Consider the following 26,561-nt stretch of genomic DNA (forward strand, 5'->3'; position numbering starts at 1 on the left):
TAAGATGTGGGTTTGATCCCTGCATATAAAAAATACACAGGTTTTTTTTTGTAGATTTTATTTTTCAAGACTAGATACCACTGTCCCCTTCCTATCCAATTTTTATAGGTTAATGTTTGCATTTTTAAAATACAGTTATTTTTTTATTTTTTAAAGAAATATTAGCGTTCCTATAATTTAAATTTTAGTGACCATTTTTAACGAGTTGTAAATAAATCAATATTAGAAAATATAAATCAAGTTGGGGTAGAGTGGGGTTCGAACCTCAGACCTCTGATTTGTGAGTCTGCAACACTAGCCACGGGACCATTACTTGATTCTAATTCTATTTAATATTTTCTTTATTGTTTTCTCTTGTTAATTTGTTGTATAAACCATCGATTTAAATTGTGTATGTAATTGTTTTATATAATTGGCTGAACATTGCATCTGCCGCTTAGTTATGCTAGAATAAATATTAATTTATTTCTATTTTAATGACATATTTTCGTATTTTTTTAAACTATCAACAGATACATGGACTTCCCCTGTAGTTTTTCAGTGTAGGAAAGTAATGAAATATAATTTCATTCACCACTTTTTCAATTTACAAAATTACTAACAATGTAGGACAAATAGGTCATTTTAATAAGCAAATTAAGACATTACATTCACAAATTGAAAGTAAATAACACCATGAAAGGTTTAAGATTCCAAAAACTCATTTGAAAAGATATGTAAAAAAAAAAAAAAATATTTTATTGGTTGGCTGGAAGAAATTATCATTTGGTAAGGCCCTTAAATGTACAAAAATGTAAATGTCTGGTGATAATATTAAGGACACTTGAAGAGATTATGAAAGCAATGAAATTGAATATGAAATTATCGTATGTATTGGACGTTGTATTATATCAAACATAAATAAACACTAGTTCTACAAATGGACTTGAACGTCTAAAAATAAAAACGCGCTTTTACACTATAATATACATATACATTAAAATACAAATATTGAGGTATGTAGTAGATTTATGTAAAAAAAAAAAACAAGTAAGAAAACAATCATCGCTGCCCAACGCACCTTTGATGGCAACATAGAAAAGAAAAAGTGGATGAAAGAGACAACAGCACCAAAAAGTTAAGTTTAGTGTAATTATGTAGATTTAAATCAATATGAAATTTACTTTTTTATTTTATTTTATTTTATTTAGAAAACATACAGTCATACAAAATCAGTATTAAAAACAACAATTTTTTAACATAAAAAGACCAATTAAGTTTTCATAAATTAAAAAGATATAAACATTAAATGTGACAAAAAATAAATAAGAATTTTAAGTGAAAAAAGGATAATTGTTGACATTTGCGTTTTCCATGGAGGTAATAAATTAAAATAAATAAAAAATACCGAATGTACACTCCGAGCCATCCACGCACACACATGAACGCACATATAAAACATACACAAACATATACATTACATGCGGCACATATACATAGCATAAACCACTCAAGATGTACATTCAGCAACCATCCTTTATTTAATATATGAATCTTATCAATTTATTAATTTATAAATGGCATTTCTGCCATTTACATGTGGTTTAAAGAGTGCTTGCAAAAAATCGAGTATGATATATTAATATACTATACACATTATAAATTACTTGAAATACTTTAATATTTTAAAGTAATTAAATTTATAGTATGTTTCCGATAAAATAACAAAATACTTTAATCAATCAAATTATAACTATTCTAACCCGATCTCCTGAAGTTGATTTGCTCTTTTTGATAATAATATGTTGGTCACTTTATTTTTTAAGTTAGGCAGAGATACTAAATATATGAAAATATGATGCATATTCATTCCCGGTATTCTGTAATCTAAAAATAGGCGAGTTATATTGAGCTACCGTTCGAGAATTTTGACAATAAAATATTGTTGATGTTCTGCTTAACCTAGGTGGAACATAGAACGAAATCAACTTCAGTAGATCAGGGGTATCAAACATGGGTTTTATTATTTAATATAAGTCGTAAGATCGGTCGATGTTCCTCGTTCTTGCAATTTAGTTAATTTTAAGAGTTTATAATTTTGTTATAATTTAATTGATTACTACGAAAACCCATCTTAAATTCAATATATCTAAGAAACTTATTCTGAATTCTCTCAATAGACTAATGCTAATCAAATATCAGAATCGAACCTAGAACCTCCGTGTGTGAGGCAATTTTATTATCCATTACACTACATGGGTAGCCAGGACAGAAAAAAAAGATTTTTAATGATAACTCTAATTAAGTGTCAAATTTTATGCTTTGAGAAACTTGTGATGAATTAATATATAATAATAGGTTTTAATTAATTGCATGTGAAAATCCATTAGCAAATATTAGAACTTTAATTACTAGAGTCCTAACCTTACAAACGAGTATAAACATTTCAATAGGAAATTCTGCGTGCATGTTTGTACTTTTAAAACTAATAATATTTACTACTAATAAATATAAGCAAGTCGAGGTAGAGATTAAGACAGAGTTGGCTGGTACATTTGTATTTATTAGTACCAGATTTGTCTACAGCTACATAAATGTGATAATTTGAAAATAAAACGGAAACAAGTAACAAGTAGACGTTAGAAGCTCTCGAGTACAAAATATAATATATTTTTTGTTTTCAAAGAGAACTTCCAAATAAATAGAAATTGTGTTATGCAGCACGATTTACGAAATAAATTAAAGAGCTATAGGATGTACCTTTAAAACTATAAAAATCGGGTCCCTTGTCTCTTAAATTGTAAAAAAAAAATATGGGGACAATGAAAACAAGATCATTACATGAGAAGTCGCACAAAAATGGGGACATTGCATCATGTTGTGGGGTAATTACTACAACCAGGTTACATCGAAATCAGCATTTTTGAGTTACCCACTAAAAACAAATATTTGTATCTTCCTCCACAAATGCTACAAAAAAGCAAATAATGATTCATTAAAATCATATTATGATGATTTAAATGCATGACTTGTCTATTTGTACCATTTACAGGAGGAGGATAAAAAAATGTGTTTTTAATGGGTAACTCACAAATGCTGATTTTGAAGTTACCTAGTTGTACAATTACCCAGAATTATTCTATTTGACAAAAGCGAGCTGATTACAAAAGTTCTTATTCTTGTTTTTGCTCTCCCGCAAAAACAATTCTTTGTCATATAGCCTGTTTTTGCTGTTACCCTTCAATTGTAAACTCCCCATAGAACTTTAAATAATTATTGATTTAGTCTTTTTTAGTAATTTTCTACATTTTAAGATCACTTCCTTCTTAATGTTGTATGGATTTCAGGCGGGTAGGAGGTTTGATCTCCGCCTATCAAAACTTGATATTTATTTTCCCAGAAAATGGTCACAAAATTGTTATAACGAGGTATTTAAATCATTAGAATGCAAAATGTTAGTTATTTTATATTTTTTTTATTTGTTAATAGAATATTAAACTAAGCCAATATTTAAAAAAAAATTATGCATCGAAATGATTTTATGAAGTTTTATATTTTTAAATTACTTTGCGTGTGACATCTCAATTTCTCTTCCCCTTCTCGATGAATTCTGCTGATTCGTCAGTTGACTTATCATAAACCGGTAAAAATTAGAGCAATCAATTGTACAGTGAAGTTTCTCAAAAATGTATGACAAAAAAAAAAATTATAAAAATGAACGACTTAGAATGACACCACTAGTTCTCAAGGTTAGTTCAATGGCAGAGTGTTGTGATACATCCGGTTACCGGGAAGCCAACCCACTAATCAGGACAACTCATCGTAGAGAACTTAAGACGTCACAGGCGAGGTAATTTCAAAATCACAAAACATTAAAAAATCATAGCGCTGATAATACAATACATATTTATTTTTTTAATTTGGTATAGTTTGATAGTCCATAAAACAAATTAAAAAAAAATATATTCTCGTTTTTATTTTTTTAAATCTTTTAATCGACTCTCCTACAAAATTCACTTTATGGCGCATCATTCAGTTAGCCTTTTACTGTCGATATACATATAATATTTATTACTAGGGAATCTAAAACACAAGAGCATCTTTACACATCGCAGACAAAAATTTGAAATGTTGTTGAAATGGAGTAAATAGTCTTAGAAAGGGAAGAGAAAAACAAGGTATTTTTTGCTTTGGTTAATATTGGACGGAGAGTAAAAACAACATGGGCTGACTTTCCTTCATTCAAACGTATTCTGGTATTTTCTCCCTGGATTATGGTGATTATTTTGCACGCTATAGATATTCACCATTGGCGTGTCTCTATCATTTTGCTTTTTTGATTAATTTTTTTTTATGGGAGCTAGGACGAGGAACTGCAATTCTTGGTAACAAAGGTCTACGATGTATGCAAGAGAAATATATGGCAGATGAATGTCGATAAATCGAATGTGATAGTTTTTGAAAGAAATGAGAGTATGATTAAATGTGAAATCACTGTGAATGGAGTTATACTAAAACAAGTAGAGGAATTTGTGTATCTGGGAAGTATGTTCACTAGGGATGGAATGACTGAGAAAGATATTGAAAGGAGGGTGAGTGCCGGGAACAGAGTGAACGGTGCACTTAAATCGACCTTGGCAAATAAATGATTGTCACAAGAGGCAAAATTGGCAGTTCACAACGGAGTCTTGGTCCCGTCCCTGATGTATGGGAGCAAAGTATGCACTTGGAAAAACAGGGATGAAAGCAGGCTGAATGCTGTCGAAATGGCGAACAGGCGAATGTGTGGTAAAACTATGTACGATAGATGCACAAATGTTGAGATCCGTACATTATGTAAGGCTGAGACAAGCATTATCGACAAAATCAAGAAAGGAGCGATGCGCAGGTTTGGACATGTAGAACGAATGGACAGCGAGAGAACGGCTAAGAGTATTTACAATGCGAATGTTGATGGATACAGAAATAGAGGAAGACCGAGAAAGACATGGCATGACCAAATCCAACAAATACTTAAAGATGGACATGTCAAAAGTCGGAATAATCAGCGCGCGTGCATGAGAAGATGTATGAATGTAGAGGAAGCGAGATCTGTATGCAAAGATAGAGTGTTGTGGCGTTCTATCCTCTCTGCCTACCCTTACGAGGAAACGGCGTGATGGTTTGTTGTTGTTGTTGGTTAATATATTAATAGCTTATGTACTAAAGAAAAACCGCACAACAGGAATGGTGTATTTTCACTAATATAAAAGTGGATTTTAATTTCCAATGACATAAGCATTAATTGATGTTTAAAAAACAAGTTTCTATTTATAATTTTCAGGTTTCAAAACAAGCACATACAAAACGGATCGCAGATAGCGTCACGTCAAGTGGGCTTCTAACAAACACTGCACACAAGTATTGCGCAGTAAACTAACACGTTATGTTTGTCCCATAGAGTGGAAACCGTCTCGTTTTTAGGTAATTCAAAATAGGTTTATTTTAAACGATTGTAGAAAATTTATTCTCGTACAGGAAAAAAAATATATAGTCTTAATAGTATTTTTTGAACATGAAAAGACCCTATTTTATTTATTGACAAAAACAAGTAAAATGTATTTATTTTCTCTACCTTATCAGCGATTCCAAGTTTTTGCCGGTGCTATTGTGTCCTCTGGTTAGGTCAGATTCCATCCAGCATGTCTGCCTGTTCTAAGATGTTTCTATCCTTGCACATTTTTTATATTATTGTATGCTGTTATAGGCTTGGGTTGTTACTTAAAATAGATAGGAATAGATAGTAGTATTTTTTAACATGGAAAAAATCAAATGATTGCACTACCACCATGAAACATACAACTTCAGTATCTGAAAGTCTGTGAATTGAATTATTGTTAAAAATATTTACTTAGAGGAATATTGATATGCTTGCTTTAGTAAGAGAAATTATAGGGATACTTTTTATGCCACGGTTATCAATGTTAAATATTCTTATATGTAGTAACTGCTTATAAAAGATAAATATTTTTCTCAATAATAAATGTTAAATAAATAAATTGTGTTTTGAAAAATAAAGCTGTGTATTATTTTGACATATTATCCGGCCACGATCGCCAAAACATCTTAACCAACAGGAGCAATTTTTCTTCTTCTTTATTATAAAGACTTTGAGAACCAAGTTACATAAAAAATATTTAATTATGTACCTTAAAAGATAAACCACAGGAGTCACATTGAACGGAATATTCAGGAAACGAGATTTTGTGATGGTGTGATTTCGTAAACACCATAACTTTTGAACGGAATTAGACAATTTCAACCTATAAACAACTTTCAATGTAAAATAATTATTTTTAAAATTATAATAGTACATAATAAAATAGCGTATCTGGGACTACTAATGTTTTTTGCATTAAACAAAGTGGACTTTAGATTTCTAATTAAACTTTTAATTAGAAATCAAACACTGATTTGAGTCTACTGAACACTTTATTTTATTTTTACAAATATAAACATATAAAAATAAAAACTTCGTGACAACGAATCATGTTACAATTGCATTTATATATTTTGATAAGAAATTTTTAAAAATGGAAATATTGTATAATAATACATTTATGTTTATATAAATTTCCTCATAATATTTCAATCATGTTTTAAAATTAAAATGAACAGCAACCTATTATAATATTATTGATATTTTTTTCGACTACAATTAATATATAAAGCTTCATTAATTATCTCACAATACATACTTGTATGTCAATAAATACTTACTTTGTTATAATTTCCCCGAAATTCAAATATAAATACCTAAATTCCCCATTACCTATTAAACACTTAGCCTCACCCTTAACCATTGGTTTTTCCCTCAATTATGATTAATGTACATACTATAGTTCATAAGATTAATTTCATTTTCTACTTAAGTACCTTGAATTATATGACTATATAAGGACATTCAATCCAAATAATCTTCACATTCGTTTGAAAATGCCCTATAAGGCGAAACAATTGTCACGAAGTTTTTATTTTTAGATGTTTATATTTGTAAAAATAAAATAAAGTGTTCAGTAGACTCAAATCGGTGTTTGATTTCTAATTATAAGTTTAAATATGGAGTTCTACAAAATAAACACCAAATCAATCAATATATTTCTATTTCACCTGAAAAATAATCTCACTTTGCCTGTTTATCTGAGAGAGCTCTTCCAACCTCTATCACTTCGACTATCTCTTCGTTCTAATACAAGAGAACCCCTTTAATACCCTTTCATCGCTCTAATTTTCTTGCCTTCTCTTTCACAGTAGTAGCTGCTCGATTGAGGAATAATCTACCCACTAATGTTAGAGAAGCCCGTTCTTTATTTACATTTAAGTCAATATTGAAATGTTACTATCTAAATATTTTGTCGGCCTCGTGGTGTAATGGTCAGTGTATTTGTCTACCATGCAAGAGGTCTCGGGTTCGATTCCCGACATGGTTGAATGAAATATTATTTGAAAGGGTGTTTTTACACTAGAATATTTCATAGTCCCTGGACTGGCACCTGAAGCGTAAGACTGATCATCTTACCTTCATGTAACAAAAGTGATCAAGATACGCTGCGATTGGTGTGCCAATGCAGTGCCCTATGCACCATTAGGTGCGGAAAGGGAATGATGATGAAATATTTAAGTTATAGCTTTTTATCCTTTTTCTTTCCTTCCCATCCCCTCTTCTCTCATCATAGTATAGTGTTAATTTTTTAATGTATTTTTTAAAGTTAATCTTTGTTTTTAATCATTACATATGTAATTCTTCTGTACGTGTGATGTCACTGAACTCCTCTTAAACGGCTTAACTGATTAATGTGTGGTTTTCAGCGAAATGTAGATCTTTGCGCTGCGTGTGTTCGTAGATATTAAAATGTTCAATCGAATCTGTAAAAAAAAAGTTAGACGCATAAACCTTCTTCTCATCGACCTACCAGAGTTGCATTCGACGAGAATGCATGTACAAAAAAAAAATGTTTTTGAATGTTTACAAACAACATTCGCTTTTTATGGATCTCAATCAGCTTATTTCCTTACATTCCTTGTAATATGCCATAAAGCCAGTGTACCTGGGTACCTACTTAAATTCAATATTTGAATATGAATAATTTTTTGTTTTGGAATTAAATCATAAACAAGTACCTAGGTACCTACTTATCAATGAAAAGTCTTTTTCCAAGCTAATAGCAAGCAAGCTAACGTTCGGGCAGGACAACGTCTGTCGGGTCCGCTAGTTTTGTATAAAATCTTAAGATTCAATATGTCCATGTGCTTATAATTTTCTCAAACTGAACGGTTTGGGAAGGTAGGAAGAGATTGCCTTAAGGCAATATGCCCGCCCTTATATTTATATAAAGTGGTAAATAAATAAAAAAAGCATTTTTACTTTGAAAGTAAAAATAATTTATATATTATTATTTGTATAAACATGTTTATTCTGATCTTTCCGGCTGTTAATTTTTATATGTTATTCATTGTTTTTATAAATGTAAATAATATTATTAAGTCAGTATAAATATAATCTTCACCAACAAGCTACAAAAAGTGGCTTGGTGGGATTTTAGTTTTAGTAAAAATATAACAAGTGAAATTTTTTTAAATTGTAAAAATGTATAATTATGCCATTAAATCAAATAAAATCAAATAGATAATGATCAAAAGTGGACTTCGGTGTTTTATTCACTTATAAAATAGCTTATTGAGATAATTTCTGTATTTTTAACTTCAAAACATTGATAAAATATTAATCATTTTTATTCCAGCTCGATTTCGCGGGTAGGGAAATAACCAACGAGCCATATTCATAATCATAATTAAAAAGCATAAAAAATCAGAAAAACAAGTTTAAAAAAAATCATATTTCATATGAAAAGTGAAGAGTTTGGTTCTCAAAGTGTATTCCTTGTTAATTGAAAGGAAGACGTGTTCTCCCGTAAAACATCGCTCTTGTCGGTTACGAGGTTTTGTCAATCATGGCTTGTTATTGTCATGGTAGTAAAAAGAGCCACGTGTAAAGCACCAAAAATCTATTTTATAACAAACCTTTATCATAATTATCAAGTAGGTGAAATGATTCCGATGAATTTCATCCACATCAATAAATGCATCAAGATTGTACGAAAGTTTTACATGAATAAAATACTTCTTAAAACATTTAATTTTGATGGTGACAATTCTAGGTAACATACGAGAGATGCGTAAATCCAAAAATATTGGACTAACCAGGGAACGGAGATGGGTCGAAGATTTCACAAAAGTGATAAAATCGGTCACCGGTTGATCTAAACTTGTGGATGTAAGTTAATGACAAATTAGTTCAAAATTAAGAGACGGAAGAATTGAAAAAATACAGATGTTCAAACACCGACAGAATGGTGAATGTTATGTAGTATGTAAAGTGCCCACTCTAACCAGCCGATGACAAGTCATAAGCCCTGTAAATGCCCAGTATTCCATATTCCCTTTTAAAAAAATTAATATTAAAAACTAACAAAACGTGGTTGCCTGTCTCATAAATTGTAGAATTGTCAAAATGCAACGAGCTCATTTTCCTCAGTTCAATTAATAAGTTTTTTTTATTTTTTAAAAGCAAACATTTTTGTATTTTTTTTCTGTGATTGTTTGTAATTTTTTTTTTATTGTAATTAAAAACCTATTTTATTAAATGCCTGAGAGCCTTAAAACGACGCTTGCCTATTTTACAAGGTAACAGGTTCTCGACGGCCGCTCCTGACTGTCTGTCAGCAGTTTATGTCAGAGCTACGGGACGCGAATCTGACTTGGGAGGACGCTCAGGAGCTGGCAGCCGACAGAGATGCCTGGAGGCCTTTGTGGACACCATATGCTCCAACTAGGGAGCGGACATGGAATGATGATGAGTGTCCCAAAAATAAGGTTTTTTTATTTTTGCTATCGTGTAAAATTTGTTATTTGCTAATGAGCCTGTTTTTGGCGTGTATCCTTCAAATGTATGTTTAATAAAACTAGAGTTAAATAAAACTAGAATTTATTTTAATCCTACTTGTACACTCTGTGAAACTTCAGAGAAACATTCCGAAGGTAAACTTTTTTTAAATCCCAATAATTTTTTTAATATCTCATTTGTTTAAATAAATAAAAAATCAATCAACTTAATTTGAAAATGGAGACAATCCGTCGTGTCTCTTCTGTAATGACTCTCAACCCTTTCACAAACCCCACCCATTCCGTTTATGATATTTGATTATAATTATTTACAATTACTATGCGAGTATTCAGAACAACAGAACTGAGAGTGCACGTGCCGGGCAGTTTTTGGACATTGTCTTATGTAGTTGTATGCACATGGTAAGACATGACAATATACTAACTGAGCCAAATGCAAGCGATTGATTGTGTAAGTAAATGCGACAAGTCAATTTTATTCCAACGCACAGCTGTTCGACCCAAAAGTAAAGATACATGCAATGCGCGGTCCGTGCATAGAAAACATGAAATCAATGCTTCTTCCAAATTTAGCCAAATAATGTTTATTTGTTTAATAAATTAATTATTTGTCGTAATACCTAACATCATAGAATTAGTATAGTCCAGAAATCCCATACACGCATCAAATTGAATCCGGCTAAACTACTCACAAATTAGTATTTTTACATTTTGGCGATTAGGTCCTCTGTAAACGTCGCTTAGTACGAAACTGCCGATTTAAATTCAATTATGCCGTGTTGTGCCGTTTGCAAATGTCAAAATACTGCTGGGATTAAAAGGGAATATGGTAGAATCACATTTCATGTGTAAGTACAAAATTCACAAGTAATATTATTTCAGAGTTCGATTATTCTACCATCTGTCATATTGTTAAATAAAAGTACGTGGACATTTTGTTAGTATTGCCAAGGTAGTATAAATTTTTACCTGGCTTTCTATTAATAAGCCTTAGTATAATATAAAACTGTGCTAATTCACTTAATTACTAAATAATTAATTTTTTTACGTTTGCTTGATAAAAGTACCTATTTTTTTTTATTCCAGTCGGTAAAATATTCTTTGTTGTAAAATATAACATAACACAAAATTATCTTATTTTTGTGTATATTGTTCACGGTCTGGCAACATTACAGGGCCACTTTAATAATTTACCAAGTCTTGAAGATCCCTTCCTAGGCGAAAGCGCTCATTGGTCAAAATAATAAAAAAGTAAAACTAAACCAAGAAGTTTCATTGATAACTTTATCTATAATTTTATCAAAATCATTAATAATAAATAGTATTTCTTATCATACATATATGGTATTTCTTCATTAATTTCTTAAGGGCAGTGTACCATTATGTACCAATTACCTGTATATTTATTGCTTCCCTGATCAAAAACCTCACCACACGCCTCTGGTATATACATTTTGAAAATAAAAAATATTTTGGAAAAAAAAAAACAATTTCCAAAAAATAAATTGGGATATTTTTAAAAGTACATCATAAAAAAAATTCTCTGAAGTTTGGCAGAATGGCCCTAAAATACAGTTAAAAAATATAATGAAATGTATTTTATGTAACTTAATGAGTCGGCAAATAAATAAATAATCAGCCCTTTCACCCTCTAGTGGGCATCTAAGATTGAATCACCAAAGCTATTACCTTCAGTAGTCTAAAGTTGCACGTCAAAGGAAAGTGTTAATTGGTCAAATGAATAAGTGGGAGTGATAACCCTCCAATGCCATCCTTTTCTAATTCTAACTAAAATTCTAACTAACTAGTCCTAACGCTCCTATATACCTGCATGAAAAATTTCAACGCTTATCAGTTCATGGTTTACCTCTTCGTTCTAATTCTCAATGCACTCTCTTAATACCCATCCACAATTACTCTTTCTTCTCTAACTCATATAGTGTCCATGCGGCTCGACTGTGGAATCATCTCCCACCCACCATCAAAGATGTTACTACATTATCTCTGTTTAAATCACGTCTGAAGAAACATCTCCTCTCTCCTCCTTTCCTCTTTCCTCTTTTTTCCTTTGAGTAATAGTTTTGATTTAAGGTAATTTATAAACAAATACGTTTATTTCTATTTTTATATACTTTTAGATTTTTAATATTTTTTTTCTATTGAATATGTTCTGTAACTTGAATTATAAAAATAAAACTTTTATTTTATTGATTGGTTGGAAGAAATTGCCATTTGGCAATAAGCCCGCCAATGTACAAAAGTTAAATAAATAAATTAAAATCATATTTTTATGTGTGTTTTTTATGCAAATACTGGGAAAAATAATGAAAAAAAAAAAAGTTTAATTTTTTCAGTTTCAATTTTATATTTTAGTTTACGTGGACAATATGCTACATCAAGCATTAAAGGGTTAAAAAATACAAGAATGTAAGGAAAACATGAAATAACGATTCTTATGAACATCTTTTTATATAAGAAAGTTGCGGAAACAATTATAATTTCAAATCTTAAAAAAAAGCAAAGAAATCACCTTTTGAACATTGGCTAAATTACCCTTGACAGAATATGTGCATCTGAATTTTATGTTTCAAATTTGATCTGGTGGCGACTTTTTAAAATAAATTATAATGGCTAGAATGTATATAATAAACTAGTCGCCGAAATAAACATGTTTGAAATCTAAATTTATTTCAACAGAGAGGGAAAACACTTTTGAGAAGGAAATATGGAAGTCTAGGCATTTACAGGGCTTATGACCAACAACGAGGGCAACAGATGGAAGAGTTGAGGAAATGTGGATGTTCAAACATGGGCAGAATGGTAAATATTACACAGTGTGTAAAGTGGCCACTTAAACCAGCCAACGACAGGTCATAAGCCCTGTAAATGCCTAGACTTCCATATTCCCTACTCAAAAGTGTTTTCCCTCTCTGTTGAAATAAATTTAAATATGAATAACTCCCTAGGGAGGAAATCCAGCCAGTCTGCAAGCATTTGGACATAGTCAAACAATGTTTGAAATCACTTTAATACACCGATTATCGGTATGTAGCAGATCGTCTACATTGGGCATTGTGGGGTCAATAAAAAAAATACAGCTAAACGTCGTTTTACGCCAAAAGACACCGCCGTAAAAAAAATCGGCGTAAAATGAACACAAATATAATGGAAGATATAAGGTTAGGTTCTGTGCCAAAATTCTAAGAACAATCTAACATCGAGTTGTGGTCCCGTGGCTAGTGTTGCGGACTTATGGATCAGAGGTCCGAGGCTCGAACCTCACTCTACCCCAACTTGATTTCCATTTTCAAATAGTGAGTTATTTACAACTCATTAAAAAATTGACACAAAAATTAAAATATTTGTGTAAATTATAAGAACGCTAATATTTGATATTTTTGTTAATAAAAAAAAAACTTGTTTATTTAATACATATCCTAAATATATTATAAATGTATTTAATAAATAATTTTTTGATATAAATAATATTTTTTAATAATAAATACTAGCTCACCAGTTCGTCTGTGCTAAATTGAATTCTCACACTTTTTTAAAAAAAGCATCCAATTTCATTTGCTTTGATTGTTGCTTCCTTTCTTGCAAAATCATAGCATAAACTACAAATATTTGAATATTCTTTTAATTTTAGTAATGATAAAATAAAAAATATAATCATACCTTTTTATTTTTCTTAAAAACAAAACGAAAATCAACTCAGACACAATTTCACATACACAATAGGCTGCTTGCGAGCAACGGTTATAGAATAAAACAACGTGTAAACGTGTGTCTGCTATTAGAATCGCGGCGCCTACTGTCGTCTGGTGTCGGCCGAACCGGGGAATCCCACCGGCGTAATTGTAAATCGGCATAAATCGATCCGGCGCAAAACGACGTTTACCTGTACTTGGTACACATTAAGGCCAATAGGAGGGCCACAGAGTGGGATTTTCACAAAATAAAACGTTTTATAAAATACAGTAGAACTTAATTTATCCTAACTCCAGTCATTATCATAATCTGTATTTTGATTGTGGCTTAACTAGTTATATATTTTATTTGTTACGTGGAAGGTAAGTGGATCAGTCTTATACGATTTAGGTGCAGTCCACGAATAGTGGAAACATCCCCTCCACATACCAGAAAATCATTTTGAAGACCGAGGGTCTTCAAAACCTTTTTTTTTTCTTTCTCAAAAATCTAGTAACTCTATTTTTAAAATTTCAATTCCATAAATTGTGATTTTAATCGAATTTATCTCCCCTCGATTCCCGGTGAGAACAAAAAAAGTAATGGGATTTTTCTTAATCTGGGAGTTCTGTGATGTAATTCACCACTGTAATTGGGTGAAAAAAGAAAAATAATTCAAATATAGATAAAAAATGCTCCTTTCACTGTGAGAATTATATGCAGGGCTTATGTCGGCTCTTGTCATTCTTTCTCATTAACAAATTGCCATTACACGACTAGTAGCAGAAACTGGTTAATTTTACTGCTCTCCTCAAGATATAAAGAATTTGGAAAATCACATGTCTCAATGCATCCAAACTGTCAATAACTGGATGTCATCAAACAGACTCAAACTCAATCCATCCAAAACTGAGCTTCTAAGGACGGCGACAAAAAGCGACAACACCTTTTAGACCGATCGCCAATTTCAATCACAGGTTGTGATCTTACTCGTCATTAAAAAGTCGATAAAACGGTAAGTGCTGGTTTTTTTCCATCTCCGACAAATCAAATCCGTACGGAGAAATATTCCTATAGACGCAATTAAAGCTCTCGTGAATGCTTATGTCGTTTCGCGTCTAGATTACTGTAATGGAATATACGCTAATCTCCTAAAATACCAAACTGATAAACTTCAATCGGTTTTCAATGCAGCAGCAAGGCTTATTACAGGAGTAAAAAAATATTATATCATCTCACATCTTCGAGATTTGCACTGGTTAAAAACCCCAGAGAATAAAATACAAGCTTTGCTGGACAGTATTGGACAGCCAAATATATATATAATTCATTGTTTGATTCCAAGAACAATGAAATATTGCAGTGTCGAGCCAGCCACCTTTAAAACCAATATTCCACATCTCTAACCCAGGACATCAAGCATGGTAGGCGATTAGGCCAACCACTACACTACGAGACGGACTTATCTCCATTCGATTTCCCTTTTCAGGATTTTTACCTGAGAAAGGCCATCATTCTAATGCACTTGTCCAGGATTCTGGTTCTATTTGGCATACAGAACTATATTTTGTGTCACTTGGACACAGGTCTAAATAATTAGTATTTATGCACGGGATAACTTCTGATAATGAGGAAGTTCAGTGGTTTTATTAAATTTTTTATTTGTTAACAGACTATCGAACTAAACCAAAAAAAATAATTTTATGTATCATATCATCATCGCTATGATTTTTTATTATTATTCCGCCCGTGATATTACTAGTTCTTTAGGCGAGTCCTGATTGGTGAGTTGGCTTCCTGGAAACCCATCACAACGCTTTATCATTGGTTGATTCAGAAGAGTTTGAGACATTATTTAAGTTACACTAAAACTCCAATTATCCGAACTACGACTATCCGAATCGCTGATTATCCAAATGGCTTTCAGAATTTCAGAAAAAAAAAATTAAGATGGAAACATACTGCGATTCGCAAAATAACGACTTGGCTGCCCGAAAACGGATGATGACAGTCAAACGGCTTACTTTGACCGAGATGTTCAGCAAGCAATGACTTCAATTTACAGTACGGTACGTACATACTGTACTAATGTACAGCCGTGTGTTGCCTTTTCATTTAATTAATTAAAAGCTTATTTTTCCCTTTTAACTTACATACAGTAATTTATTAAAATAGACCCTTCTTTTGGAAAAAATCCAATTATCTGAATTTTTGGTTATCCGAATGGGTTCTACTCCCAATTAATTCGGATAATTGAGTTCTACTGTAGTTCATTTTGATGAATTTTTTCATACATTTTAGAGAAACTTCGCGGTACAATTAAATGCTCTAACTTTTACCGAGTGTAAGAAAACATTTTTCATATCCAATTTCCCGTACGACTGAACTTCCTCATTGGAGTTTTACTGCAGAAATAGAAAATCATAAAGCAGACAGTCTGAGTGACTTACCTTGCTCGCCGTCCGGTTCCAAACGACCACTTTGTGGCCAGAGTTGAGCAGATTCTTGACTATTCCACTTCCCATGATGCCCAGCCCCAAGAAGCCGAACTTCATCTGACTCGGAAGAATGTTCTTCCCTTTCAAGGTGTCGCTTATATTCACCAGGTCAAGTTGAGGAGTGTCCTGTAGACAACAAAGAACAATAAGGAAAGGGGAATTTCAATACTATTTTATATGAAAAACTCAACAGTCACCATAGCTGCGCTAATTTGGATCCAATGTTCAAACTAAAACAAGATGTTCGACTTCGGGGCAACAGTTTCAGGTTGGAGAAACCAAAATTCAGCCTAAATCCGTGGCAGCGTTTCCTGAGTAACAGGGTTGTTGATGGTCGGAATAAGCTGTCACAAGAGCGTTTAGTTTAGTCTATATAACTTAAAAATTGGAAAAAATGGGCTAGATTTATTTTGGAAAAGTTCAAATACGCCAACAACTTACTTTCGTAATAGATTTAAGGATATCAGCGTAATATATTTAAGGATATAAGAAGCTCCCACTTAAATAAAAAATATTTTAAGAATGTTTTCTTAATTTGTGGAGGTTTCTATTATTGATAATCATTCTACTAGAGACACTCTACAATTCAGTAGAAAAATGCTTTTATATATCTTTCAGATTCCAAAAAATACGGCCCCAAACATGACCCTGCGCTGTGTTCAGAACTATAAGTCGGTGCAGTGAGTCACTGCCGCCACTCTGGAGATGCCATTCAAGATGCCAAATCCAATGCCATTAAATTGATTATAATGAGTAATATTTACTAATATTTTTATTACAAAGGCTCATTGCGGCCCTAAGGGCCTAATTTAGTATCATATAACAGTCGGCGACAGCTTAAATTCACAGGATGGGGTGTAGGATAGGTGGACCTTTATCAACTAACGGTCCATCTAGTCACAAACCGCTCAATCCCATTAATTTTGTTTGGTTTTGGAAGCATTATTTTAAGTGAAAGATTTTTCTTTACTTCATGTAGACTGCTCTGAACAGAAAAAAAAAAAAAATTATATTGAAGTTTTATTTTAGAATTTTTTTTTTAGTTTACTTATAATTACGATTTAATTTAATAAATAATTTTAATTTCATAATTTTATTATCTGAACTACGAATCATATTTAAAATTATAAATATTCACTGCCATTTGTATTGTTTATAAACAATTTTATTTATTAAACGTATCCTTAAAAACTGTTTGAAAAGAATGAAATTTTTGTATATGTATGAAATGCAAAACAAATGTGTCTGATTTATGTACAATTTCATTATTCATATAATTCACTTGACATTGTTTCTATATAACGCGGCAGAGGTTTCTGTATAATGCGGTACAAATAATCTGATGAGTATTATTTCAGGGATTCATATAGTGCGGTTTCCATATTACGCGGTACAAATGAATTGCGTTATATGAGGGTTGACTGAAGAATTGCGCATTCACCCAATGGTGTATAATCAGACATGTCACAAGCGTGAATAAAATGGCAATTTAACTTGTGATAAATTGAGAGACGGCGAAAACGAGGTGACCTGATAGACATACAAGATACTCAACAGTCATGTTCGAGCGTAAACAAGATCCTTGTCTTCGAGGCCAGTCTCAGGGTGGAGAAAACCAGATTCAATCTGGATCCACGGAAGCATTTCCCGAGCAATAGGGTTGTCGATGGTTGGAGTAAGCTGCCACAAGAGCTGGCTGATCTCAACGTGTAGTCTCAATGGGTTCAAAAATAAACTAGATTTGTTTTGGAAAAGAAATTGCGCCAGCAGCTAACTTTCGTTAAAATAGTTTAGGCATAGCAGCTTTAAAATGCTCACTTAAAATTAATATAATACATATTACTCATATAAGGCTATTCTGAATCGACTCCACGTACTCGGCAATAACTATTCCGACGTTGCTGATATTTTTCACATAAAGTATAGTTTATATAAACCAACTCTATTAAATCATTTCTAAGATGGTGAATGGTAATTTACATTTTTTAGATTATAGTGCTGTACTATTGTGTACCATATTTACGTGTATACTTATTTTTTAAATTACTGTAATTGTTATTATTATTTTATTTTTTTTCTTTTTGAGACAAAAGAATTTTATTGTATTTAATATACTTATATTTTGTACCTCTTAAAGACAAAAATATTAAGATACTTTTCCTTTTAAAATTTTATCTGCACACATTGCTTATTTTTTTATATCTAAATATGTTCTTTATACGAAACTTGTGTGTCATAGTATTTATGTAACATAATATTTTTCAATTTGATTTATATGATTTTCACATTATATTGAAGTGTTTAATTCTTTTAAATATAATATGTATCTTTGTAAGGTAAAAGGCACTGCGTGTCGTGTATATTAATAAATAAATAATAATAAAATTTCATTTTAAATTTATGTTTTGATAGCCAGTGGTAAAAAGGGGGCATTTGCTTGCAAAAGGTCATGCCGTTTTAGATGCTGGATATGTTATATGTCATTAAACATAATAAAAAATCTAAGTTTTCAGAAAAAAGAGCCAATGAAAAGGGCGACAGTTGATGTGCTCTTTAAGATTATTTCAGTCAACTCTCCTATAACACGATTAATTCGTACAGCGCTCGGAAATAATAATTATTCCCAAACACAGGCTATGCCTTTTTGGGATTTTTTGTTTATAAAAAGTATATTTTGTAATTGTAAAAAGCAAAAAACAATAATAATAGTTTTAAAAACCATGAGATAATGCTTGACATAAATGGTATATTTCTTAGCAACGTGGTGAGATTTTGCTCGCAGTTAATAGCATATCTAACACCATAAAAACATCATCTTTGTGGTGCAGTGGTTAAGAAGCGTGACTCCCGGCAGAACACAAAAAAAATTTCACACTGCAGTCAACGGCATATTTTTTTAGTGTAATTTATTTATACATCAACGGTTCAAAGAACCTTTTACAAAAAATAATCATTTACAGAAATAATCACAGCAGTGCACAATAAACATGTAGTACATGGTATGAAATAATAAAAAAATTAAAACTAAAATATTTAGTGAAGATATAGTACAAAAAACAAAAAGTAAAAAAGAAACATAACATCTCTAAATAAAATATAATAATAACCATGATAAAATCTTATGTTCTAAATATAAATATAACACAGTAAAGTTAAGAATAACTAGATAATAATAATTAAAAAAAATAATACAACATTAGTATTTAAGAAAATATAAGTTTTTTGAACAATAAAATTTAAAAAAACTTAAATTAAATAATACCTTTATTTAGTGAAATCATCATCATCAGTTGGTTGGAAGAAGTTGCCATTTGGAAATAAATCCACCAATGTACAATTTAAATTATGTCTAACATGTTAAATAAAGAAATAAAAATCACAAATTCCAGGAAACAAAGTTAAATTAATAATATATTTAAAAATAAATCCATTATTTTTCTAATAAATAACGAGTGAGAATTCGTTTTAATTCATTTCCATACCTATGTATCCTGGGTATGGGAGAGTACATTTCAAAGTTGGTCCGTGAATTGTTGCAAAAAAATAATTCCTTACTTCTAGTGCACCTACCAGGTATTCGAATTTGAATTAGTTTAAGCAGAGCAGGGCTGTCAATTATCAATTTCAATATTTTAAATAAGAATAATAAATCAGCTATAACTCTACGATTGTAATGAGACGATACTTAAAGCACAAACACTTGAGAAACCGATAGTTATTTTATGTCTTTTGTAAAATGAACAAAAATTTATGAGTTACGACATTTAACAGTTAGGCAAGCTATACTTAATAGCTCGCCATACATAATATGTAAAGCGCTATTACTCACTGGTCTGTTGATATTGGAGGGTCTCTCGAGTAGCAGAGAGGACGATTTCTTGAAGGAGTGGTTGAGCATGGATTCACTCTGGCTGTCTTTGTCAACATCGAGTGAGGATATGTCCGTCCTTGCCTTCTTCCGTATTACCACTGGCTTCGTACCGGTTGAGACTCGCTTAATGGCCTTTTCCTGGATCAAACAAATTATATGGAGAACATAAAAAAACGAGAAAATAACATATCGTCGGCCAAACTTGTGCAACTCCTAAGTCCCAAACATACTTTTGTTCAGCGGAGAGTAAAAACAGCTTATACTTCAGTAGCAAAGATTAAAAAAATATATTTTTTAAATAATGCAACACTACGAATACACAAGTTTTACACACATAGATTATTTGAAGTCCTAATAGAAAATGGCAAAATATAATTTTTGACCATTTGTGGATTTACAAGTTAGGGTGAGCATATGCAAACCATATAAATATAGAAATATAGGCATTTACAGGGCTTATGACCTGCCATTAGCTGGTTTAAGCCGCTTTACACACTGTGTAACATTCACTATTCTGCTTATGTTTTAACAACCCCATTTCCTCAATTCTTTTATCTGTTGACTTTTGTGAAGTAAAAGAGCTGAAACTTTTATCATGTAGGTGAGATTCATCCGGCTCAACCAATTCACCTACTAGGCAACTCCTGAAAACAATTTTTCTATTTTATACTTCTTCTTTTACCAGTTAGTCAATTCATTCAACAATGTTTTGAGTATGTCCTAATGTTTGCAGACTGGCTGGATTTCCTCCCTAGGGAGTTATTGGTCATAAGCTCTGTAAATGCCTTGACTTTTATAGACCCTTCTCAAAAATGTTTTCCCTCTCTGTTGCAAAAAAATTAGATACTTTATTAGATTTGCAAGACGTAAAATATGAGTTATGAAAAGAATATGATTGTGTCCTACAAAGGATTATGTCGACTGCGGAGAGTGACCCCTTTGGTGAACGCCACCATTTTTGAGATGAACCGTTCTTGTGAACGCCACCATTTTTGAAAGTGACCGTTCTTGTGAACGCCACCATTTTTAGAGCTTTTAGTTAGGGATGGGGACATTGGTGTGTTTGTTAGAAATATGCTACGGGGGTGACTTTTTCCATACCAGGCCATTTAGAATTGCATTTAGGTAAGATATTTCATCATCATCATTCCCTTTCCACACCTAATGATGCATAAGGCACTGGATTGGTACACTAGCCATGGCGTTACTTGATCAATTTTGTCACACGAAGGTAAGATGATCAGTCTTATGCTTCAGGTACCAGTCCAAAGACTATGAAATATTCTGGTGTAAAAACACCTTTTAAAATAAATATTTCATGTCAACCAAGTCGGGAATCGAACCCGAGACCTCTTGCATGCTAGGCAAATGCGCTGACCATTACACTACGAGGCCGACTAAGATATTTGAACATACGATATTTATACATATTGCAACTCCGCTAGAAAAGTGTCACAACTCAAATTTCACATACAGAACTATATCCTTCATCTGCCCTGACACAGAAAATAAATTAAATTTCAATAAGTAATCTATTGATAATTACCTTTTTTGGTTTAGTCGGAGTGGGTTTAGATTTCTCATCTTCTGATACTCCGTCTTTCAGTTTGTCAAACTGTTCGTCTGTGTTTTCAGTCCCCGCAGTAGCTTTCAGAAATTTCTAGAGAAATAAAAGTTTAAATGGAAACAAAAAATATATACAGTCGAACTTGGTTATTACGAGAAAGATGGGACCGACTGAATTTGTTCGTTATACCAGAGAAAGGTTTTTTTAATCGCCATTGCATATTTATACATAGAAAATTATTAAAGACACAATGGTATATAGTAGACTTGGTGGGAGTGGAAGCGGGAGAGAGGTGTTTATAATTGAATTTGATTCAGTGATTGTTTGAAAGAAGACAACTTGTTATCCGAGAAATCAAGACTGGTATGTTTGTTGGCAGACCTAAGAATTCTGGGCATAGGGGAATGAAAACCATAGTTAGTTCTATGGTTATCGGTATGAAAGAGTAAGCTTTGTCTGAGGTTTCTAGTTGGGATATTAAATTTTATTGAGCTCAGTAGTTCAAGCGCATCAAAGAGTGAGTTGAGAATTTTAAATAGGACTAGAAGGTCGGATTTATTTTGACAGTCTTGAAGAGAAGATGTATTTCAGCTAGTTTCTAACACATTATACGTATATTCGTCTCTGGATAAGCCCAACCTCCAGCCTATCTTTCTTAAAAATCGATGTTGAACAATATAAATTGTTTTTTTTTTTGTGTACATCATAACATGGAGACCAGATAGCAGAGGAATACTCTAGGTATGGACGAACCAGGGAACAGAAGAGAGTTTTAAGGTTGTTGATATTTTTGAAGTCAGTTGTGCTTTTGTTAATAAATCCAAGGAGTTTTAAGGATTTATTAATAACATGTTCAATATGAATTGTAAAAGAAAGTTTAGTGTTAAGTATAATTCCTAAATCTTGTATACTAAACACAGATGATAATATTTCATCGTTCAGTGAGTAATCGTATATGATTGGATTTTCCAGACTAAAAAATCTCACAACCTTGCAATTACTTAAGCTGAGATGTAGATTATTGGATGAGCACCAGGTGCTAAAAGACAGTAAATCAGATTGTAATAGTAACAATCGGAAGGGCTGTCAATCTTTTTGGGAATTTTAGTGTCGTCAGCAAACAGCCAAATTGACAAAGTAATGAAAACATTTTTTAAATAATTGATGAATAGATTGAATAGGAAAGGAGCAAGGTGAGAACCCTGAGGTACACCTGACAATATATTAATGCTGTTTGAGATGGAATTATTTACCCTTACAAACTGTTTCCTTTGACTGAGATTATGACTTTAAATTGAAATTTTCTGAGATTGACTAAATTTTCGGTTTGGTTTTTAGTTCAACATCAAACGTGTAACAGACGGTTTCAGTTTTTGGTTGCATTTCTCGACCCGAGAACCTACGGCCTGTTATATTGCTGTAATATGTAGCTAACTTCATAGTTAATAACCATAGAATTGTTTTTCTCTATATGGGCGACTATAGTCAGTGGCCTGTTATTACTTTAAGATACATTTTCTATTTTTCATACAGAGAACTTAATTTCACTTTGTAGATAAAATTGAAGATGAATGTCAACTTCCCATAGTAATATGGGGTCCAGTACCATGGAGTTAGATCTTGTGTCTCAATACATTTAATACAAATAAAATTATTTTTGAACAAATAAAATATATTTTCATTTCACTATCCGCACCTAGAATGCATAGGGCACTCCAATTTCAGCATATCTGGATCATTTTTGTTATAGGAAAAGTAAGATGATCAGTATTACGCTTCGGACGCCAGTCCAGAACAACTTATCTCTGGTCAATTTCCTTTTCAAGGATTATTACCAGAGATTAGCATCGAGTTGAAAACGCGGCCAGGGTTTTATTTCTATTACACACAGAGAAATGTATTCTCCATTAACTCAAACATGGAAAAAAGTAGTATGTACAAACCTCAGGGTTTTCCATGTAGGCTTCAATCTGGGCTATTGCTTCCTTAAAGGTCGCAGTTTTACAGGACTTGACGAGTTGTTCTCTGAACTCATGAAACGGCTTCAGGTTGGCCTCTTCGATCCACGCACTGGGGACAGACAATAGGGTATTTTCAAACATTGGGAATAAAAAGTATATTACCTTTCAAGAAATTAAGATTAGACTTCTCGCTCATTGAATCGATTATATCTTACGGAGTGCGTGTCTAGGGTCTCACCTCCGAGTCTCACCTGGGCATAATTTATGATATTCGGGTGAGACTGTTAAGGGGGATTATACCGAATAGCATAATTCGTGAGGCCAAACATATGGGCGAAGGTGTATTTTTAAAATTGTGTGATGTCCTGCCGGTAAAACAACTTTGTGATTGCAAATTGAATGTTACCACACTCGCAACACTAAATTAAAAACTAAGGGTTCCTTCGCCGTTCTTACTTTTTTCTATTGTTCTTTTGTACCTTGTATTTATATAAAAACTGTATGATTTCCAAATAAATAAAATAAAAGATAAAATAAATAATTCGGTAGTCAGATGGCAGAAGGGACCATCTGTATTTTTTTCTGTTTTTTAGTTTTCAAAAGTTTTTATAAATATTTCAGTAAATACACAGACAAATTCTGGGTATTTTCCTTTTTTTTTAAAATATAGATTTATTGAAAAATATTGGGCGACCTCCGTGTGTAGTGGTCAAGATGCTTGACTCACACACGGAAGGTTTCGGGTTCGATTCCCGATGAGAACACAAAAATTGAATGTAATTTTTCTCAAGTCTGGGTGTTCTGTGATGTAATTCACCACTGTAATTGGGCCTCCTGGCCAGTTGTGGTGCAAATAATAAAAAGTATACATATTTAATTACAGGGAATCTATATATAAAACTAGTGAATAGAACATGAAAACGGAGCGTTCTCTGTTTAGGATAGTCTCCATTTAACATGGCTCAGCCTGTTCTAAGATGGAGATTTTAGATCAATATTAGATATTTTTCAACAAAGATGAAGCTGTTGCGAATATGTGAATCTAGGCATTTACAAAGCTTATGAACCATCATTGGCTATGTCAAGTGATCACTTCACACACCGTATAACGATCACCAATCTGCCTATGTTTGAACATCAATATTTCCTCAACTTTTAAATTGGTTTTTTTTGTAACTAAATTTAATACAAGTTAACAAAGTTTACGATTCGTGTTTGCAATAGGGTCGTAACTCGTTTATTGACAAAAAAAGTTTTTTAGTATGAGCAAAACCGATAGCAAGGCCCAGGGTTTTTGGAGAATATCTGACAAAAGCCGTTCACACAGCAATGAAAGCAGTATAAATTAAATTAAAATCGCAGTTCACGAAATTAAAATTATTAGAGTAACTCGTTTAATGCCAAAAAAGTTTTTTAGTATGAGCAAAAGCGATAGGAAGACCTACAGTTTTTAAAATGGTTTTCGGGTATGTGGAGAGAGTACTTATACTGTTGACTTTTTACAGTTAAAAAGCTAAAACCTTTGACATTTTTTTATGTTGAATTAAGGCCATAGTTGGTTCGATGCTGATCGATGAACAGTACTTCATTGTTTCTCAACCTACCACTCGGAATATTGAATTTTACTTGTCCCAGTAATGATGTAACATCGATTATACTATTTAATATGCCGAACATATGTATGGAATCAATATTAGTTCTACGTTTTTGTAGACTAGAAATATTTGACATCGACTCTATATTAGCTCTCTCTAGTCCAAGCATCCACGCAACTTTTCAAAGCAAGCGATGTTGGACTGATAATATGATTTATGCGATTGACATAGAATAGAGACCAGAGGACGGAGGCATATTCTAGAAAAGGCCGAACAGTTGAGCAATAAAGAGTTTTGATTGTACGGACATTAGTAAAATCAGAGGATATTCTGTTAATGAAGCCGAGCAATTTCAGTAATAGAGTACTATTTTGCATTATAAATATTACTTATTATTTTTTGTTACTGGATTAAATTAAATAATTACCCGCCTTACTATGTAAAATTATCATTCTGTGCATTTTCAAATATTTTTGGTTTACATTTGGTAGCATAAACATCATACTTCATCATTATTTTATCTTGAAATAAAGGGAAAAAAAATAAAAAAAATTCAGGGACTCACTAATTATTGGATCCAAAAAAGTAGATGCATTTCACGGGGACATTCTTTTTGGAAGGTGTCTTCATATCACTGGTTGGTTGAGCGACCTAAAAAACAAAACATCTCTGTACAAAAAAACTAAGGTTATGTTGTGATAGGTTAACATTTGACGGATAGGTTAGTGTAACCTGACAGGAAAACAATGAAAATATCAACAAACAAAATTGAAAGAAACATCAGAAAAGGCAGCAGGGAAAGAAAGTGGGACGACTACGCCCTCTAAAATATTAATTTAGCTTTCCCGCGCTATATTTTCTGGCGACAGACAAAAAGTCAAAACTTTGAAATGTTGTCAAAGTGCTAATACAAGTTCAAAAACTAAGCGGTATTGAGGATACAACACTGGAAAATTGGGACAAATTGCGAGTATTAATAAATTATCAAATTAAATAACGGTTTCCACACTTACCCGGCCTGGCCACGGGCTGAACCCCTTCATTTTAGCCCTGAAAATAGAGCAAAATACGTTTTACTTAACATTTTATTTCAAAAAAAACCTTTGACGACGTTTAATATAATATGACTGGAAAAGTTTTAAGGGAAACCTACCAAACTAAATCGTTCAATTTATAAGCGACGGACATGGCCAATGCTTTCGAAACAAATTTCCAAACTCAACTGAATTTGCATCAAATTATCTGTGTACCAACTTGACAAATAAAATAAGCGTCACATACGCGTGCGCATGCGCAAATTTTAATGTTGCAATATAAACAAATTATGGTATTTTTATAGCTATAAAACAATAAAATGTATCCCATTATTATTAATTTGAATAATGGGATACACATACTACATACACAAATTGTATTTTTACAATGCAAATTTCTTGAATTTCATCTTCGAGATTTGAA

At 32.1% G+C, this 26,561-nt stretch overlaps 1 protein-coding gene across 2 annotated transcripts in view; it reads right to left on the reverse strand.

Annotated features, from left to right (window-relative positions):
• The window catches only part of Ndf (Nucleosome-destabilizing factor), a 101,655-nt gene extending 75,328 nt beyond the window's left edge, over positions 1-26,327 (reverse strand). The window contains exons 1-8 of one of the 2 annotated variants that reach the window (XM_088231095.1): positions 26,257-26,327; positions 26,117-26,153; positions 25,669-25,754; positions 23,491-23,617; positions 21,527-21,640; positions 19,939-20,118; positions 16,062-16,235; positions 7,703-7,884 (exon numbers count right to left, since the gene is read on the reverse strand). In XM_088231095.1, coding sequence (XP_088087221.1) covers positions 7,810-7,884; positions 16,062-16,235; positions 19,939-20,118; positions 21,527-21,640; positions 23,491-23,617; positions 25,669-25,754; positions 26,117-26,153; positions 26,257-26,291 — 828 coding nt within the window. In that variant the 5' untranslated portion in view covers positions 26,292-26,327 and the 3' untranslated portion in view covers positions 7,703-7,809. Of the gene's footprint in view, positions 1-7,702; positions 7,885-16,061; positions 16,236-19,938; positions 20,119-21,526; positions 21,641-23,490; positions 23,618-25,668; positions 25,755-26,116; positions 26,154-26,256 lie in introns of those variants that run through there. The other variant, XM_088231089.1, reaches the window with a different exon arrangement.
• Positions 26,328-26,561: the final 234 nt, after the last annotated feature.

This window comes from Micrasema longulum, unplaced genomic scaffold (assembly GCF_059751315.1).
Source record: "Micrasema longulum isolate JH-2025_06_02 unplaced genomic scaffold, ASM5975131v1 h1tg000067l, whole genome shotgun sequence".
NCBI lineage: Eukaryota > Metazoa > Arthropoda > Insecta > Trichoptera > Brachycentridae > Micrasema > Micrasema longulum.